This window comes from Neomonachus schauinslandi, chromosome 2 (assembly GCF_002201575.2).
Source record: "Neomonachus schauinslandi chromosome 2, ASM220157v2, whole genome shotgun sequence".
Taxonomy (NCBI): domain Eukaryota; kingdom Metazoa; phylum Chordata; class Mammalia; order Carnivora; family Phocidae; genus Neomonachus; species Neomonachus schauinslandi.
Window position 1 is genome coordinate 63,044,694 of NC_058404.1, and position 20,600 is coordinate 63,065,293.

The 20,600-nt window shown below is 41.8% G+C and overlaps 1 protein-coding gene across 2 annotated transcripts in view; it reads right to left on the reverse strand.

Annotated features, from left to right (window-relative positions):
• The window catches only part of KLHL2 (kelch like family member 2), a 101,955-nt gene extending 81,673 nt beyond the window's left edge, over positions 1 to 20,282 (reverse strand). Inside the window, exons 1-2 of one of the 2 annotated variants that reach the window (XM_021698808.2) lie at positions 19,997 to 20,282; positions 7,315 to 7,440 (exon numbers count right to left, since the gene is read on the reverse strand). In XM_021698808.2, the coding sequence (XP_021554483.1) occupies positions 7,315 to 7,440; positions 19,997 to 20,022 (152 nt within the window). In that variant the 5' untranslated portion in view covers positions 20,023 to 20,282. Of the gene's footprint in view, positions 1 to 7,314; positions 7,441 to 19,996 lie in introns of those variants that run through there. The other variant, XM_021698809.1, reaches the window with a different exon arrangement.
• Between the last annotated feature and the right edge of the window lie 318 nt (positions 20,283 to 20,600).

A 20,600-nucleotide genomic window follows, 5' to 3' on the forward strand; every position in this document is an offset into this window, starting at 1 on the left:
ACAGCACCATGGGGAACCCCAGAAGAAGAAAAGCAGAGAGAGAGAAGGGAGAGCGAAAAGCAGGAGACGGAGGGGTCAAGGTCAGCAGAGTTGCACACAGCCTCTCAAGAATGGGACCATCCAGGTGTTCCTATAATGACCAGGGCATCTGGACACAACTCAAACATGAGTCAAATACATCTTTACGCCTATTTTCCTTCTGTCAGTAGTAATCCTTCTTAGTGCTCTAATTTCAAGATGGAACTTAAGTGGAATTACACTTGAACACCCCCAAATCACATAATTAATTACATTTAGCTTCAATTACAATTACTCATTGATCGAAACCATCTAGCATAACACCTGCTGGTTGTCACATAATTAGCTTGGCCTTCCCAGCTTATTAGCGGATGTTAGTTAACTAATAAGGTAAAAACACTGTCAAATTAGCATGCAGCCACACCCTGCATTGGGTCACACAGAATCTAAGGGTCACATTCTAAAACAATAACATATTTAGTTCTAGTGTTTCATTTTTTTTCTTTTTGTCTCCAGCAAAATCATATTTTAAAACAGCACTCAAAGACAAGAGAGATCTGACCAAACTTCTTCTTTCAGCCAGTGTGTGTCTGAGTCTCACCCTTACCTCTTTCCAAATGTGCACGTTCATAAGCAGCAGAAAAACTTTTGGGTGAGGAGGAGTGAGCTACAAATGAAAAGTCTGGCAATTAAAAAAAAAAAAGAGCAACTAGTTTAGCAGCCTAGATGGTAAGTCTCTGAGTTTATATTCCTATTACTTGAAATCTAATGAGAGCACGAACTGTAGAAGGAAAAGTCTTCCAGAATAACAAGACAAATAAACCCAACATCTAGGTTTTAGCAAAATTTGCATTTATTCATTCATTCATCAAATACCCAGAGTGGCTACTGTGCGCCAAGCAGAAAGGACTGACGATGCCAAGATTATAGGATAAAGTGGAAAACATCATTGTAAAGGTGCTATGGGAGGAACTAAATCAGACGAGCGGTCAGAAGAGTCTTCTTCAGCTATTGACCTTAAGCTGAGTTCTTGTGCGCCAAGCACTATGTTCATTTACTGTGTGTGCTGCCAAAGCAAGCATGCACTATGCTCATTTACAATAGCAAGATAATGTCCATGAACGGCAAGGAGTTTACAGTCTAAAGGGGAGAAACAGACAAGCTAACAGGTAATTATAAAAATCAAACCTATAACTTTTAAGATGGGGCAGGTATGAGGTGTTTAGGAACACACAAGTGAGGCCAAGCCCAACCTTAAGGAGGCTTTGCAAAGGAAGCTGACTCTAAGCTCAAATGTGGAGAAGAGCAATTATACAGGCCTTATGTAAAACTGAAATTGCCCAGAAAAATGAAAGGCACTCCATCTCCTAAATGAAACAACATCATGCAAATTGATCCTTCTCAGGAAAGATACTGTTTTGAAAATTAATGAAACATGCCCGGACATACCAAGACATCCTTTAGTTTTCTGATATAAAGTGACCAATTCCCAAGACTGGAAAAACCTATCACTGCTGTGTATCTATTTTCTCAAAGTAAAATAGGCCATCTGGCTCTGAGGTCAAAAATAACTGGCAGTCACCTAAACAAGAATTTACTTTCTACTGGAAGTGGGGGTGGTGAGGCGATCACATGGCATCTGTCCATCTGTCTCCCTCGGGTGCCAGGAAAACCTGGAGGCACTCCTGCCACATGGAGTGGAATCAGAGGAACAGCCGAAGCACCAGGCTGGTGAGATGAGCTGTCAGCCAGAGTCCATGGGCGAACCACAAACTATAGCCCAGGAATGTGCCCAAAGTCATCTCTGGAACAGCATCAGGTGTTAGAATAAAAGAAACAATAGCAAGACATAAAAAGAAATCAGACAAGGGGTCAGAAATCAAGGCAAGAAGGAAAGGAGCCAAGGAAATTAAAAACTGGCCAGGAACCAGAGGGTGAGCCAGACACAGAGATGCTGTTCTGGACATGGCTGCATCATGGAATACTGTCCTCGGCACGAAGGGAGGTGGGGTGGGGAGATGAGCTGGTTCAAAGGTGAAAGGCTTCCCGACTGCTGACTTACGTCATATTTAACCAAACCTCCTGTAACTGACAATTTCATTCAACAGACAAGGGAGATACAATCTGGCTGTAATGTCAATAATCTCGAAGAGCAACAGAACTCCATGACAAGTGTCACCACTGTCTTCCTTCTTCTTCTTCTTAAAACCATGATGGTTTGATTTTGATATGAATTTGAATTTCTGTTGGCTGGTAAGCACAGGGAAAAACCTAGATGTTGGGTTTAGTAAGATTCACCATCATAGTAAAAGCCCTGAAAAACAGCACAGCCCCCTCAACAGATATGTACCTGCGGAGATTTTCAAACAGGAAGCAGGAAGTGGTGACATTCAATTTGGAAAGTTAGGGAAAACTACTATAGTCAGTGACTTAGAAACTGCCTGAAACTACTAAAGGGTCCCAGAATAGAGAATATTATTCTTTTCAAATAGAATCGAGACAGCACAATGACGTGAAAAATGACAAAACGGAGCCACAGGAAGACGTGGGGGAAAGCATGTCATCGAATACCTCAGAGAAGGGAAGGTAAGATCTTCAGATCTGACGACTGCAAGAACACTGGGCCACAGTTGAGAGGAGAAGATGGAAAGAATAATTAGAAATAAAGTGAAAGAAGATATTAGGGACGGAGGAAAGCTGGTGGGGAGAGGGAGAAGAGAGAAATGAGGAAGGTGAGGGATTTCGGGGGAAAAGTAATACAGTGATGAGTTTCTGAACATGCAGATGAAAAGCCTATGTGGTAGAAAATGTAGGATGTATACAAAGGAAACTTCCTCATTAAAAGGTTTTTTTTTTTTAAATTGGTGAAATAAATCAGGAGTACTCTTAGCTATAATAATTTAAAGAAAAAAGCCAGAGTAAGATCTTCTGATTTTCTGATTTAAGACGGCCTAGTGAAAGCGAGCTTTGAAACAGAACACTCTCTCACATGTGATAGGTATTCAACAACATGGAGAAAGGGAAAAGAAACAAACTGGGTCAGTAAACTACTTCACTACTATCCATTATTCATATTCTTTGAAATGTTAAATGATTCTATCCATGCTCAATAAACACCACTTAAAAAGAGATCAATCACATGTGCTTAAGAAACTCTGCAGATTACCAGTTAGTTGAGACTAGAAGTTTCAAACTATATCTTAAACTTTCTAAATAAACAAGTCTATTTGATTTGGGGGCTCTTCCCAACTGCTCTATCTTTCAAGGAATGTTTTATATTCTACTCTAGTACAACATGAAAACAAAAGAACTTCACAATGTCTTACCATACAAAAAATATAGGTATTAGAGCAATACAAAAAATTCACATATGTAATTTCCTAAAATCTCTTTTAAAACAGTAATAAAGCTATGAAGAGACAGACTCACTTAAATTTTTTCTTTAATTCACTTGCCATTTAAGCAACAGAATACAAATAACTAAAGAGCCACAACTCACAGTTTTCAAAGATGCACAACAGATTCAAAGATGCACAACAGATAATTTAACCCTACTAGTGACCTGGATCCACAATGTCTAAAAGTCCTGGAGGAAAAATACAATAAGCACTCCTTTAAGAGAGAGCTTCAGGCTTTTTTGTTTAAATTATCTTTCGAAACGTAAGAACTGCTATTATAACTGAACCAATAAATACTTATGACTTATATGTGATGTATAGGGGAGCATTTGAATTGCTTCATATGATTTATCCTTACTTAAAACTTTCAACTCCTAAATACAACTTAAGGATCAAAATAATCTTCCTTCTAAAGAAGTAACAGGTTGGCCCCAACTAATAGTCATTGAAATTTTTAAAGCTCAAATACAGTCTTATTCCATGACCTACAAAACTGAAGTTTTTCTGTTAAAATTTATTGTGAAGGCAAAATGCTACCTCTTGACAATTCCTTTTTTTGGTCATCTCAAAAAGCTACAACATAATGTTCTCAATAAAACATGTCTGAGATTTAGTCTGCTTGTCTCCTCCACAGACCCAATACAGTGTGTTGCACATAATAAGCCCTCTGTAAAGATCTACTGATTTGATTTTGAAAATGTTAGTGTTCTGAAAAACTCCTACCCCCACCAATTCATGCTAGGGAAATTGAAAGAGCTGCATTTCCTGCCAGAGATGTGTTGCTAAAAAGACCTGTCCTTACACCACACTGCCAGGTTGTTCCTCCAACATCATTAATCTTACAACGCTGCTCCCCTTTTCAAAAACTTTCCCTGATTCCCACTGCCCACAGGATTAAGTCCAAATTCATCCCGCTATTTAAGCCTGCACAATTCTGTCCTTCTCCCGCTTCCTAGCCACTGATCCCCAGCATGAACTCTTGATTCGCTTTATCCAACAAGTTCTGTTTATCCGCTCCCTCGCTCATGCAATTATCCAGGCCAGGAACTGCCTTTCCTCTCCTGTCCTTTGTATGAATCCTACTGCTCGCCATCAGGCCCAGCAGAAACCACTTCTGTGGGCCGCCGTAGATTTCTCCTGTGAAAATCCTCTTCGGCCCACGATCTTCCACCACCTCATCCTCTTCTCTGGACATCTCCTGCAGCAATCCAGACGCTCGCTGGGAATGGGCCAAGTCTGATACTGTTTCTGGCTCCCGCACAGCCTCTTGGGCAGGCGAGCTGATTTCAAAGGAGAACCAGCTGCTTACAAATACTTGTTGAATACACTGTTTAGAAGGGACTGCAGGGTTTTTAAACCAAGTAATTTTAAGTTATTCAAGCTCATATTGGGCTAGGACATGGAGCTGTACCTGGGCCTCCTGTCTAAAAAAGAAAACAAAACCAAAAATCAATCACTTCCATCAGCCAAAGGTTCATAAACACAGTGCCTACCGTCCGGCTGTTACTGTACCAGGTAGAGGTGAGGGCACAAGAGCAGAGTGGTAAGAACAAGGAAGATCTCCCTTCCCAGAAGTCAGGAAACCCACTCTCAGCTACCCCTTCCTGGCAGCAGGAAGCTGATGCAATGGCAGGAAATAAGATTTCCAGCTGTAAGGAGTAGGCCTCTTTAGAGATTTTTTTTTTTTTTTAATTACTCAGTGGGCCGTAAGGAGTAAGAGAGAAGTGAATGACATTAAAAACAAACCAAAAAAAGGGTTCTGATGAACCCCAAAGAGAGTTTATTTTTTAAGACACTACCTGCTAGTGACTTTATTAAAACAATCACACGGTCATAGAGCTGGCAGCCAAAACCCTCCCGCTGTTCAAAGGTCATTCTTTGTCCTGAAAATCAGCATCAACTACCAGCCTGGTGACACATTAGCTCCTGAAATGGTGTGACACAAAGAACGAGGTACTATTTCACAGCCATACAGCTCACACCCAAAATGGGACAAATAGGTACATGAAGGCCAGCGCTAAATAATCCCAGGACGAGGTGCAGGCAAGCAGGAAAAAAATCTCACAGGCTCAGAGAATGTCCAAGCAACAACAAACCTTACATTCCATCCTGTCCAGTCCCCTCATTTCATAGCTAAGCCTCAAAGCCGTAAAACAGCTGCCCCAAGGCCAAAGAGTTTGTCCCCAAACCTGGGTCATCCACTTCAGGGGCAGGTGTCACCTGCCCTGACGTGCAGTGAGTTATGCCTGGGTCACCAGGGAGCTACTCACACCAGTGGAAGGGCCACGGCTACTGCGCCCACAGGCGGGGTGGGGGGCGAGATATGAATAGACATAGAAAAAGTCAGTCTTTCTAGACTTCTCAAAGAAAAAGAAGAGCCATTAAAAATCTTAGTCTTAAGATGACCTGAATCTTTAAGTAAAGAAGAAACAAATGATGGACTTAAAGCGTGGGCTTTTAGGAAGACATAGCACAGACAGATCGAAGGAAAGTATAAGTCATTCCCTTCTTTGTAGTCCAAGCTTTTAAATATATATACTTTCACAAAGAGAACAATGGGGTAAAAAAAATATATATATATGTCTTTCACAAACAGCTAAGAAAACCAAGACTGTTACTACATACATTAGTCTTTTAATTAAGAAAAAAATTACTTGTGGCTCAATCAATTTGGGGGTAGGGGGCAGAGAAAGAGGGAGAGAATCTTAAGCAGGCTCCATACCCAGCATGGAACGGAGCTCGATCCCACAGCCCTGAGATCATAACCTGAGCCGAAATCAAGGGTCAGACATTTAACCGACTGGGCCACTCCAGGCGCCTCTTGATCAATTTTAAAGTCACTCCTTTCATATCAGTGACTCTCAAAATACTCTAGAATTACCTTAGCGATGGACATGTCACCAATCCTCAAAATTCCTACCACTACCACCACCACCACCACCAGAGTCACATTTTTCTCTGACAGTTTTCTTTTGTCTTTTTTTTTTTTTTAAGATTTTATTGATTTATTTGTGAGACAGAGCGCACACAGAGGGAGAGTGAGAGGGAGACGCAGGCTCCCCGCTGAGCAGGGAACCCGAAGCGGGGCTCGATCCCAGGACCCTGAGATCATGACCTGAGCCGAAGGCAGACACTTAACCAACTGAGCCACCCAGGTATTCCTCTCTGACTGTCTTCTTTCCATATTCTTTGTGGTAAGTTAGAAACCTTAGACCAGTGCAGTTCAGTAGAAATATGGGATATAGATATAGATATATAAAAAATATATAAATGCAAGGTCAAAATCTTGTACTAATCACAAAAAAAGAAGTGAAAATAATTTCAATAATATATTCTATTTAACCCAAAATATCCCACATATTATCATTTCAAAATGTAATCAATATTCTTAAAAAAAAATTTTTTAAGATTTTATTTATTTATTTGAGACAGAGAGATACAGAGAGAGAGAGAGCATGAACAGGGGAGAGGCAGAGGGAGAGGGAGAAGCAGGCTCCCCGCCGAGCCAGGAACCAGACATGGGGCCCAATCCCAGGACCCTGGGATTATGACCTGAGCCGAAGGCAGACACTTAACCATCTGAGCCACCCAGGTGCCCCAAAAACTTATTAATAAAACATTTTACATTCTTTTTTGTATTAAATCTTAGAAATCCATTATATATTTTCCACTTACAGAACATCTCGATTCAGACTAGCCACATGTGGCCAGTGGCTACCATATCAAACAAAGCAGTCTTATACTATTCATGCTTCTGATAAAAAACCTGCAGAAAAAGCTTTTAATGTTCTCTGTATCACACAAAGCAACAATGAGGCATGAAGAGTGTATTCAGTATAAACAACTGAAAAATAAAGGGAAGAGAACCATGATTACACATATATTAATGTAACAATACCTTCTTAATTCATTCATGACTTTAAAAGCTTTCTTCATATGCCAAGGATTCACTGTCACTGGGCAGTGTTTTTCAGTATTATCATCTTTTGAATCGAGAGGCTTCTGATGACCCTGCTTTGTGCATCTGTGCATAAAAGAAAAGAACAAAAAAACAGAAAAGACCTTATTATAGATAATTTAGTTCAGGTTTATCAGGCTACAAGAGATACAATGAATCTCCCAAACTCGTTTAGAGGAAGTCTCACAGTATATCCCAATGTAAGATTAAGACACAATTCAGAACATTTTCTGATGGTCACTATGATTTTAACAAAAAAAGTGGGTAATCACCTCCACAGTGTTAAAGCTCTGTCAAAGATGAGCAAAGAAAATTCAGTAAAAGTGGTTCGGCAGACAACTCAAAATAAAAATGATGAGAAATGATCCTCTGTGTTGGAAATTAACCTGCTTTTAACAATCTGTTGTAGTCATATATTATTTACAAACATATTACAAGACAGGAACAGGATCATATTTTATACAAACTTCAGAAACTCAGAATCTGATTTGAATTTTGCTTTCCACCTGCCAGGTTATTTACCCCACATATTTCAGACCTACTCTTGTAACAAGAGATTAATCATGTTAGCTAGAGTTTGAGTATTTGCTATACAGCAGCCACAGTGCTAAGTCATTTACCTGCATTATTTGCTTAATCTTCACAACAACTCTGTGAACCCATTACTATTATTATCCCCATTTAACAGATGAAAAGATGAAGGCAACAAATTTATTTGGGTAACTAAACAGTAGAGCTGGGTGAGACTGAAGCCAGTCTGACTCTTCGAGCTCATTCTTTTCACTCATGTTCAATACCATTTCCTACATTAAGCAATGATACTTAACTTCATATTTAAACATAATTTTTAAGAGCATGGGCTATATTACTACTGGCATATAAATTATTCTTTTGAGACTTGGGGGCAAAAAAAATTAACAAATAAAATCAAGGTACCACGGCAGGGAGGGGGGATTAATGCTGATGGACACAAGGGAACTTTCCGAGGAGATGGCTGAACAACTCCAGAAATGTACTAAAAATCAGTGAATTGTACAATTACAATAGTTGAATTTTATGGCATGTAAATTATGCCTCAATAAAGCTATTAAATAAAAAAATCAGGATACCAAATTAAGCCTAAAAACCATACTTGTTTATATATATCACACAAAGAACAGGGAAACATCATTATCTATTGCTGCATTTCTCTTCACACCTCTTCCTTTTCTGACCCATTTTGAAAGGATCGTTCATTCTTAAAACATTCTCTCTCACAAATTCATTCAGCACATATTATTTGAGTGCCAACTATGTACGAAGCACTGTTCTAGGCCCTTGGAATACATGTGAACAATGAACAAAAAAAGACTCCTATCCTCACAGAGCTTGGAGTCTAGCAGAGGAGAGAGGAGAGAGGGAAGAGACAATACACAGAACAAACCAGTGAAGAAGGAAGCATATTAGAAAATAAGAGCGATGGATGGAAGAAAAAAGGCAGGGTTAAAAGAAGCAAGAGTATGGAGTGATGCAACTTGCACTAGTCAATACAGTCATCAGATCATCAATAGCCCAACTGAGAAGTGAGATCTGAAGCAGGACTAGGAGTGAGAGAATGTCCAGAAGGATGAAGAGCTAGAGCAAAGGCCTGTACGAGCCTCGTGTATTCCGGGAACTGTGAGACCAGGGCTGGGGCAGGGGGGCAGAGGGGCAGAGGGGAAGGCAGATCATGAAGGGCTATAGATGCTGGAAGGCTTTTATCCTGAAGGCAGTAGGGAGGCATTGCAGAAGAGTGACACAATCCAACTTACGTTTTCAAAGGATCACTTTGGCTGCTGGTTGAGAACAGTCAACATGGGCAAAGATGAAGGAGGGTTAGCTATTTAGGAGAGTAATGCAGTAGGGGGTAAGAGGGGCTCCGAGCACAGCAGCAGCAGTGGAGGTAGGAGCAGTGACGAGAAGCGACTGGGCTCTGGGTATATTTTAAAGGTAGTGCCAACAAGATTTGTTGACAGAATACATGTGGCACGTCAAAGAAAATCGGAACGATTCCAGTGTTTTTGATTTGAGCAACTGGAAGGATAGAGTCTCTATTAATTGAAATGGGGGAGGCTGCAGGTGGAACCAGTTTGGGGGTAGGGAGATCAAGAGCTTCGTCTTCATACATGTTGCTTTTAAGACATCAGACATCCAAGTGAAGATATCAAATTGGCATATTAGAGTCTAGAGCTGGAGAGAAAATTTTAGCTGGATAGAAATGTGGGGATCATTGATTCCATAGAAGGTACATGAAGCAGTGAAACCCAGGCACTCAAACATTAATGTAACCTCCATAATCAACCATAGATGCTATCCTTGCTCATTCCTTGGAGCCCCAGGAATCAACACAAGTTGAGGCATCTGATTCTTCCAGGGTTTGCATACTAGATGTGGATATAAGTCCTGTTTCCCCATCCCTTGAGAGTTTTTAAAGGGGCCTTACAAATAAATTAGTACAAGATACTGCCTCTAGTGGGTGAGCCCACAGCTGGAGTGGAAGAACAGGATGATGCACTCTACTACCCGTGGCCTCTGTGTGTGTATGTGTATGTGGAGAGAGGGACGAGTTATACCTGGCCTGAGAAAAAGAGCTAGTAAGTCTAGGAACCAAAGATGAAAGAACATTCAGATCTGGCCGAGGAGACTGGGAAACATTTTATAGTATAAGACATATTCTCATAATGCTATTTCCCACCATCCTTTCATAAAGAAAATAGTAGGAAAAATTAAATTATGTAGATATATGCAACCTATGCCAACTTTCTGACCACATAACACTTACTGTCCACATGTATAGGAAGTTAAGATTTACATCTGCTTCTAGTTTAATAACTTAAGAGTTTACAACAAAGGGGAAATATAATATTGAGGATTGACAAAACTATTAGAAGGCTTTTCAATGCTCAGAATGGAAGCAAAAGCAAATCAGCCCTAGAAAGAATATCATTATATAAGAGTCAAGAGTGTTTATATTTGCTTAAGAAATTATTAATTAAAACTTCCTGCATTAGGGGCACCTGGGTGGCTCAGTCGGTTAAGCAGCTGCCTTCGGCTCAGGTCATGATCCTGGGGTCCTGGGATCGAGCCCCACATTGGGCTCCCAGCTCTGTGGGAAACCTGCTTCTCCCTCTCCCACTCCCCCTGCTTGTGTTCCCTCTCTCACTGTATCTCTCTCTGTCAAATAAATAAATAAAAATCTTTAAAAAAAAAAAAAAAACAACTTCCTGCATTAGAGAATTAACTTTAAGACAGCTACCATACAATAATCAATATCTATATTGGGGCATTCTTAAAGCTATTTTCAGCTCCTGCTTTTCCTGATGTACTCCAAAAACTCTACAAAGAAAAGACTTTATTCAAAGGCTTAAAGGAATAAGTAAGAAATAACATTGAATTTTTTTTAAGTGTTCTCTGTACTGAGAGCTACTTAGAAATACAGCACCCTGCTGCACAGGGCTACATTTTAACACTAAAGTCCTTTCCATAATTTTCCACTTCCTATGTGGTTTTGTGTTAGTCTCTCATTCAGAAGCAGAACTGAGTAACAAAATGACACATCATGCCTAAAACTACAGATGTAGAAAATGAACATATACTAGGAAGCAGGTAAGTGGGAGGTGAAGGTTTACCCTTTAAGTTATACCAGTGAAGTGTAGTTATACCTTCTCCCTACTTCCCTTCTAAAGCAGGGAGTTAGCCTTTTCCAGAGAAGCTTCTTATTCTGAGAACTGTCTTCTTTAAATTATCCGGAGGAGATACTTTTTCAAGGTTCTTTCATTTTTAAATCTTTCCCCAACTCTATACTCTGTAACCAGTCTTAAAATTGTCCAATAGCCTATTGTTATCAAAACATACTCTAGGGCGCCTGGGTGGCTCAGTTGGTTAAGCGACTGCCTTCGGCTCAGGTCATGATCCTGGAGTCCCAGGATCAAGTCCCGCATCAGGCTCCCTGCTCGGCAGGGAGCCTGCTTCTCCCTCTGACCCTCCCCCCTCTCATGTGCTCTCTGTCTCTCTCATTCTCTCTGTCTCAAATAAATAAATAAAATCTTTAAAAAAAAAAAAAAAACATACTCTAAAGTAGTTGAGGTTTCCAAGGGTTTGGATCCCAATACATGGCTACACTTTATAATAGGTAATCCTGAAGCCTTTCTCAGTGACTGACTCTTCTGCAAATTTCCAGCTGCAGGCAAAGTTGGCTTCTCAGACTAGGTAACTAGGTAACTCTAACTCTGCCCCAAAACACACTACTGGCAGTAAATGAATTCTCAGAGAAGAAGAAAATAAAGACTCTAATAGGGCTGTCTCCCTCAAAGACTCAAGATCCATTACCAAGTGGAGGTTGGTTCTGAGGCCATCTTAGAAATGAGGTATAATTTTTTCAGATATAGAGTATTTGCTCTGGAATAGTGATTCCCATTGGTGGGGGACAAGACCAGCATGACCCAAGCAATTTTTTCAAACTGCATACAACCATCCCTTTTCACATGAAGATTCAGGCAAGCCTCTTTTATAGGACTAGGTATATCAGAGTGACAGCATCTCCAGGAGTAGGGGTGAAAGGCAGGTCTGTATAATTTAAAATTTAAAAAAAAAAAAAAAGGTGATGTAATATGTCCCACCCACTTACCTCCCACCCTGGGACAATCAACTCAGATTGAGAACAAACACTTTAGAAAATATGGGTTGTTCATGTTTTTAGGGTTTTCTGGTAGAAGCAATGCTATAATTCATGTGAATGATGCAGCTGCAAAATTTAACAGGGCACCAGACATTTTCACATTCAGGACACAAATACTTAGCCCCTGGGTGGCCACCATCTCTGCTCTCCCCTCTGCCTGTTCACCTCAAAAGCTGCAAGACTCCCTTGCTTGCAATGAGTCACCCACCATTACTCACAAACTTCTGCCAAGTTCACGTCAGCAGCTGTTGTTTTCAAAGTCACCATCCATGCTGTACTGCTCTGAAGTTTCTCCATTACCTTATAACATCTCTCCTACTTCCTCTGCTGTCTTCCTAGCTAAACTTGCATTCAGAAGTTGATTATCATACTAACATAGCTCCCATTCACAAAGCCAAGATATCACAAGTAGAGATTCAACCATAACTAATATTTTAACTAGTATTTGTTATGTCACTCTACAGTTTCCCAACAAAATACTCTCACATCCTTCATCTCACCCAAATAACCACTACAGTACTTACAGGTTGTAAAAACAGAGGGCTTTCTCCACTGGAAACATGTTTTGGTTTGTGGCAGAGTTGTGGTTTCAGTTTTTGCAATTAGCTAAAGACAAAGAGACCTTCTCTGCAAATTTCCTTCAAGTGTTTGGAATTTAAACATTTATTAGGTACAGAGCCAGCAGACTAACTAGAATTTACAAACATACAGTCATATTACCAAATAAATGTACCTTAAAAAAAAATGTTAACATCTGCCCTACTGACATTTAAGAATTTGGATTATACCTTCAGTATGAAGACCTTTAGGAACTGAATAGGAAGCATCTGTGAGACAAACACAAAAAAACAAAGAAAAAAAACCCTGCCATCTAGTCAGAGAACATACATCATAATATTGCCACTGAAATCTTGCCATTTGCAATGACATGGATGAACCTAAAGAGTAGTATGGTAAGTGAAAAAGGTCAAAGACAAATACCACATGATTTCACTTACATGTGGAATCTAAACAAACAAACAACAAAAGAGACACAGACTCATACATACAGAGAACAACCTAGTGGTTGCTAGAGAGGAGGTTTGGGGGGTGGGCAAAACAGGTGAAGGGGATTAGGAGGTACAAACTTCCAGTTATAAAATAAGTCACGACGATGAGAAGTACAGCCTAGGGAATATAGTCAACGATATGCTAATAACTTTGCATGGTGACAGAATAAAAGGTAATATCCCTGAATACATCAGTATAGTACATATATTGCCAAAAGTTATGTTTCAGATTTCTCTGAGCTGGAAAAGCTGGAAAGGCCCAATTTTACTAAAATGGATTAGCAAAGAAAGCAGAACACTGAACCTACTGGAGGACGGAGGGAGAGATCATATACGTCCCCTCTTCTCCCCCTAGAATTTAGTTGTGTGGCTTTATGTTCAGGGTGTGGGGAAGCACTGGCAGGAGGAGGTGGTTGGGATGTCTGAAGTGGAGAGGTTGATGGAAGCTGGAATATAATTGTTCTCTGATAGTAGAACAATAGAGCTGTAAAAAGCTCTGCTTCAGTTCAACTCAGCTCTCTCTCCCTCTTTCCCTCCCACCTACATGACAAACAGAGCACAATCAGGCACTTTTTGTCCCTGGCAGTGACTATTACCAGGAAAGGGACCAGGGTAAAAGTATGTCTTATGCAAGATCAATCTTATTTTAAAGAATACGTTATAAACGGTTAACAAAACACTGTCAGAGCAGGATATCTATGATGTGCTAAAATCGGAAGAAGGAGGTTGATGATCCATTTCAAACACTTCCATGTCTTTTATCAACTCATATTTCTGGACTTTCTTTCACCACTTCTCCTAGGATTACTAGCACTTGGCTAGTAAGAGAGGGCTGCAATTTGATTGGACAATTCAGTTGACTAGCTACATTTTCCATCACTTGAATGAAAAGGCACTAGAAGAGGACCAGAATCAGCTGGAAGACCTGAATTGTCGTTCTGCCTACGCCAAATACTAACCAAGTGACCTTGGGTCTCTCTGGGCTTCAGACTGTTTACTTATAAAATAAGGTTTTGTTATTCCACAAATATGTCTAATATGAAATGCAATAGGAAAGTCAAAGATAATAACACCTCACCTACTTGCCTCAGGGAGCTGTACAAGCACTAAATACTGTATGAAAGTAAATACAGAGTTAAGAAGAAAAATGTTGAGGTTAGAAGCTAACCTGAATATAGAGATAGATTTTTATGGGTTTTACTGGCCTTCCTCATTTTTAATTGCAACATTCGATCAAAAGTTGTTAGCAATAGTCCAGACAACCACCGCTGTTAATAAATCAAGTAGGTAAGCACTGCCTACATGCCGACTGCACGCCCTAACATTAACCAGAGTGAGGGATACACAGGAGGATGGATGCAGGAAACTTCTCCACTTAGCATCTAACTGGGGAGGGGCATCTGAAACCACTAGGGAATGGCACAAGTCAGGACACAAGTGCAAGATGATGGGTTATACTGATACTGTAGGATTGCAAAGAGCAGCTGGAACGAATTGGGGTAAACAGGGGAGACTGTGTGAAGGAAGACAGGGTTCCACATGGGCCTTGGAAGAATTCCAAGTTGTTTTAACTGGGGACAGGATAGGAAAAGGCTGGAGACTCCTGCCTTGTGATAAGGCATAGCTGACTTTAGGAGGTCAAAAGCAAATAATAATTTTGAACATACTATAAGATTAGGCCAAAATGAGAGAGGGTTCTGATCATCTGGTTGAGATAACTGGTTTGGTAAGTCATTTGATGTGACTCTAAGATGTTGTTGGGGTCAAAACAGTAGGTGGACTGAAAGGTGAGGAAAGAACACATGGAGGTTAATAGGAGAAAAGGTAGGAGAAAAAAAATGCAGGTATCAAGGGATAAAATCTGTTCATCAGGATGGTAGTGGTCAGAATGGACACTTGAAACCAGGACTCTACAGTTCCTGGAAGCTGATAAGATGTGGAAGATGAGGAGAGAGAGAGAAATCAGAGACCATTCCAAGGCTTTGGGTATCTGGGACCAGAAGAATGATTATTGCACTGTATAAGTGCAGATGTTATAAAGGGAAGTCAGTTTGAGAACTCAGTTTTAGGCATGTTGCATCTGAGACATAAGAGTAGATGTTCTGTAAGAAGCTGAAAATTCAAGGCCGAAGCACCAATCTAGAGCCCAGGCTTAAGATATAGATGGAGCCACAACTTAGTGACTAATAGTTGATTAAAAAGAACTGGCCAAGACCTGCATTCGTGAGGTACTGCCACCGCCAACAGTAACAGAAGAGAAGCCCTGTAAAACAGGAAAAAAGTGATGGAGTCCTACCTTCTCCTCTACTTGATAACCAATGAAAAGTAATTTACCATCTGAAAAAAGACAATAGAGACCTTAAGGGTGTTGACAAGATTAAATGAGATAAAGTAAATCACATTTAGCAACCTAAAACTACAGGAGGAAACCAAGAAAAAGTAGTGTCAAGGAAAGCAAGAGCTTATTTTTCAAGGCAGGATCAGTGAAAAGAACTCGTCAAAAAAATACTTCAGCAAAGGCCAATAGTCTGAAATGTAAAACAGTAAAGCACTTAACACACAAAATATACTGACCCATGCACTACAGTAATTGTATTATATATTTGTTCACTATCAGTTTCAACCTCGAGGAAAAGGACTTTGTTTTCTGAGATATCCCCAAAGCCTGGTCATAGTAAGCATCCAGTAAGTATGAATGAAAAACCTGAACTCCCTTATTATAAACAGTAAATACATTTGGAATTTGGAAGAATTCTAAGGAAGAGCATCTGAAAAGCAATTTTCATTCTCTGTATCACCTCGAAAGAATTTTCCATCTGATCTTAATTAAGAAGTTCAGTTGTTTTCATAAACATTCCTGATGCAGTTCCATAACAGCCACAGGTGAGTAAATTTACAGTAACGTTCATGAAAGCACACTTACTAATATTTATTGAATGTCTACTGTGCGCATTAGGAAATATACATCAGAAACAAGGTTTGGAGCTATTTAATGGGATGGGGACGAGTGATTTCCCAGCATCAGAAAATTTAGACCACTGCAGAAATGTTACCTATTTCTAGAATCCACTTCTCAAGTTCCCAAATACACCTCAGAATTTTCCTTATATAACACTTCCTTCAACACACATTGATCCATGTCTTCTCTCAACATTACCTTGTCAGCCATTATTGCTCCTAAATATTTTAAACATCTTTGTCACTGAGGAGATTCACCTATGATCTGACAGATGCCCAATTTACATTCATGTCTAGTTAAACAAAAACAAGAATACATTTCAATGTGCTATAAAAGACAAACCAATGAATATTGGGGTAACCTCTGTCAAGGTTCCAAATTCACAGTAATTGAATCTAAAAAGTAGAAAACATTAAAGGTCATCTGGTCCAGTGGATCACAAATGTCAGGCTTCCGTGAACTTTTTACTGGTCTGTGACAAAATAAGGAAAATGTAGTAAGTTTTCATAAAACTAATTAATTCAATTTAAGGACTATCCTTTAGTCTGAGATAATGTCCTTCTTTGTATTTGGAAAGGGACACTAAAATGTCCTTTCTCTTACCAAAAGATGGTGAGAGTTGATAATTATTTTATCGATTTTTTTTTTCTGCTAGGCAAAACAAAAAACTTAGCAATTCTGTGTTGGACCTCAGTTTTTTCTTTTAACTTCACAGGTCAGTGAAACCCAAAATTCTGAAAACCTCTGTTCTAATTCAACCCATCTTCTGCTGTCTAAATCCCTTAGAACATGATCAACAAGAGGTTTGGTCTGCCTACGCTTGAACAACTCCGATGCCAAGATATGGCAGTGATGTGGAAACACTGGTCCAAGATATGGTTGTATCTGAGGCACGTTTGCTTAGTTTTGTGACGGAAAAACAAAAACGTAAGGCTTGTAAGGAGAAAGCCAACTTGTGAAAGAGGAGCCAGTAAGAAAATGAGGGCTAAGAAACTGTTCAGTGAGGGGTGGTCAAAGGAATGCACTCCATCCTACACCTCGGTGTTCCCTCAACTTAATAATTATGAAAATCCTTTGCAAAAATAACTATAAAAGCTAGAATCTGTGAAAAGTTCCTAAGGTCAGGTCTGCACATCTCAGTTTACCACCTGAATTTCCTTTACTACCCTACATCTAGTTTTTAGTCACACACCTTCAGGTTCTATCAGAGGCAAATGTCCCATCATCTTCCTATCACCCAGACTCCAAAATGCAGGAGAATCCAGATGCCACATATAGGATGCAAAAACAATAAGCAGAGATATGACACCCAATGACAATATGAAAATCAAAAAGGATGAGGAGAACTTGGAGGCAAAGAGTGGAAAGAGTACAAGAGATCAAAACCTAATTTCAACAAGCCTATCCCAAAGGAATTAGGGAACCTCTGCCCCTCCAAGACAATATGTTAACAGGCCAAAGGGCAGCAAGGTGGGATTTGAAAACAACGTGAAACTGGCTGTTAGAAAAGAAGCAGGAGTATAAGCTCCTACACAGTGCCAGGCAGAGACAGGCATTCAAATATCTGCAGAATTAATGAATTAACAAACAGACATTTGCCCAAAGAGGATCTGAATCCCTGCTTCCAACCACATCACCCAAGGCATATTAAGCCCACATCAAACATCTTGCCTTGCCTTAAAGCTCAGGCTAAAAATCTAACCTTATGAAAGACTGAGCCCTCCCAATAACTTCCACTGCCTTCATCCACCAAGCTCTAGCCCAGTGAGGCCCAATAAAGCTCCTTCCCAAAAAGATACTGCCTTGCAATTCTCAAACACAGCACCCCTCATTTAGTGTGGAAGGGAAAAGTAAGCTAATGGGAGTGAAGGCAAACAGGCCAAGGGGTCAGAAGGAAAACTATTTCTGATTCTAACAAACTCTGAACTGAGGGTTAATCCTACATAGACCAAATGAAAATAAACCCTATTTGTATTTATTATTAAGTGAACATGAACAATGAAGAAGTCTCACCAACTTTAGCCACCCCTGATTAAAAGAAGTTTTAACAGTTCTTTCTTCCCTGCTAGTATTCGTAGCTTTCCATCACCTCTCAGCCTGCCATTGTTCCAGCATTACTGATGGAGTCTCAATACCAAAGAATTGTGCTAGATACCAAAATTATGATTAACTGATCTGTCCTAGATTTTGTTTATCAATATTTGCATGCACACGTATTCCATTTTCAATTATGTCTATTTAAACCATTTTCTATGCCTCTACTCCCTCCCTCCAGAGCCTGCTTATTGTCCACACCCTTTTTTCACCTGCATTTCTGAGAGCCCCTGTTCTTTCCTGTAGTTCCCTCTGCTCCAAAAGTAAAATGGGACTGCAGAAAAGGGATATAAAGGGGGTAGATTTACTACAGATAACATGCCTACATGGTATATTCTATATATTATGTGCTGTCTAGACACAGGTAACGTTTCCTGCCTTAATTGACTCTAAGCCTGGACAGAACCCATGTGCTGGTGCTATATTCACGCTACTGATGCTAACAGCCCACCATCATGTTTCCCAGGGGTTCCGGAGCTTTCCCAAAGCTGCTGAAGAACATGACCAGAAAACAAAGCCCTCAAAACCACAGTGATCAGGAAGCAACTGAGCCCCTGCTTCTACCAGCCCAGGAGGGTCAATTCATCAATCTTACTCCTTAGATCCCCACGACCTGTTCCACTCAAGCTAAAAATTCTGTAAGGCACTTTTAGAAATTGTAGTTCTAGGATCCTATTAGCTCTCCTAAAAGGACTCAACATCAAAAAATTATTCAGCCCAAGCCAAATATCCACATTTTGGCTGGAATTCTGCCACATATCTACAAGAGGCTGGTGCGGTACAACTGCCATGGAGTGAAACCGGCCAAATCTAAGTGAAAAACGCTAAGACTCCATGAATAAGATCTCATGAAAAGGTACACCGTTCTCAGAATGAGGTCTGCTTTGGTTTGAAAAGTCAGATTCAAAGGGCTCTTGTTCCTTCACAAAGGTTAACCTAAGGAAGGCAAACCAAAACTGAAATTTTCAAAACTCCTGGGGATTTATAGTCCACTTTTACTAAATACTTCCAAAAAAATAATATTGTACTGAATAATGCAAATCTTCGATATCTTCCACAATAATTGTTCAACTGTTATTATTTCTGGAAAGTAGTTTCGTTGCCGGTATCTTGAATGTATCTGGGTACCAAGGAAAAAGACACCTGTGCCTGGCAGGTCGCTACACTACTAATTTGCCCAGGGTACCAAGGAAACAGAAGATGCTCTGGTTTCTGGATACAATTTTCTGCAGTGCCAGGTAAAAGAGGTCACATGCCCCGAAGAGCCGTGGCTCATTTAGAGCGATGTAAAAGCTCCTCAGATATTAATTTTGCTAGAAATCCAGAGAAGCAAGCAACCTAAGACCAATTCATTTAGACACCGGTGTCTGGTACTTTCCAGTTTCCTTTTTTTCAACGGACTCTCGTGCAGCACATCTCCATCCTCAGAAAGGGGTTGGCAAGCTGGGCACCAGCAACCCATGCATTCCAGGGAGGCGTACACAGGACGGGCAGAGTCCCCAAGCCCAGCCCCATCCCGAATCTTCTATTCGCCTGGGACCAGGGAGACCCTTCCCTGGAAATCCTGGACAGGGTTTTAAGTCACTGCCTGGCCAGGCTGAGTTTCCGTCCGCGTCCGCCTCAGGACTGCGGGAACCGCGCCGTCACGCCCCGCAGCTCCCACCTCCCGCGGCCCCCCGGCGTCCGCTCCCCGGCGGCTCCCGGCGGCTTCCGCCGGCGGGCACCCGGCGGCCGTCCCCGAGCAGCACCCGCGGCCGGCGACACGCGCCGCAGCGGCGCGCTTATCTGCAGCGGCACAGCCCGCCCGCTCGCCGGCTCACTCACGCGGGAGGTAGCGGCGGCGTCTCCATTGTGGCTCCTCTTGGGCTTCAGAACGCAGGCACCGACCGCCGCCGCCAGCACCATTCCAGCCGCGGACGCCGGCACTGCCCGCCCGCCGAGCCGCGTTCCATCCGCCCCAGAGGGGGCGCCGCGCTCGCCTCACCGCGCGCCACCACCTGCGGCGGCGGCCCCCGCGGCCATGGCCCGCTCGGCCGGGCGCGCTCCGTCTGCCTGCGCGGCTCCCGCGCTCGCCGGAGTGCGGGGCGGTGGCGGTGGCGGTGGCGGTGGCGGCGGCGGCGGGACGGGCGGGCGCGCGGGCTCGGCGACTTCCGGGTTCGGCCCCGGCCGCGCCGACGCCGTGACGGGACGGCGATGCGGCCTCCCGCGGCGGCCGAGGACCCCTCCCTCGGCACCTCCCCTTCCTCCTGCTCCGGCTGTTGCGGCTGCTGAGGGTGCTGCCGCTGCGGAGGGTGCTGCTACTGCTGCTACCGTTGCTGCTGCTAGTGGTGGAGGCGGGCGGGCGCCAGCCGGGAGCGGGGCGGGCGTGCCCAGACGCGGGCCCGCGGGGCGGGACGGGGGCGGAGGCCGCCCGCAGCTGGGGCTGTGG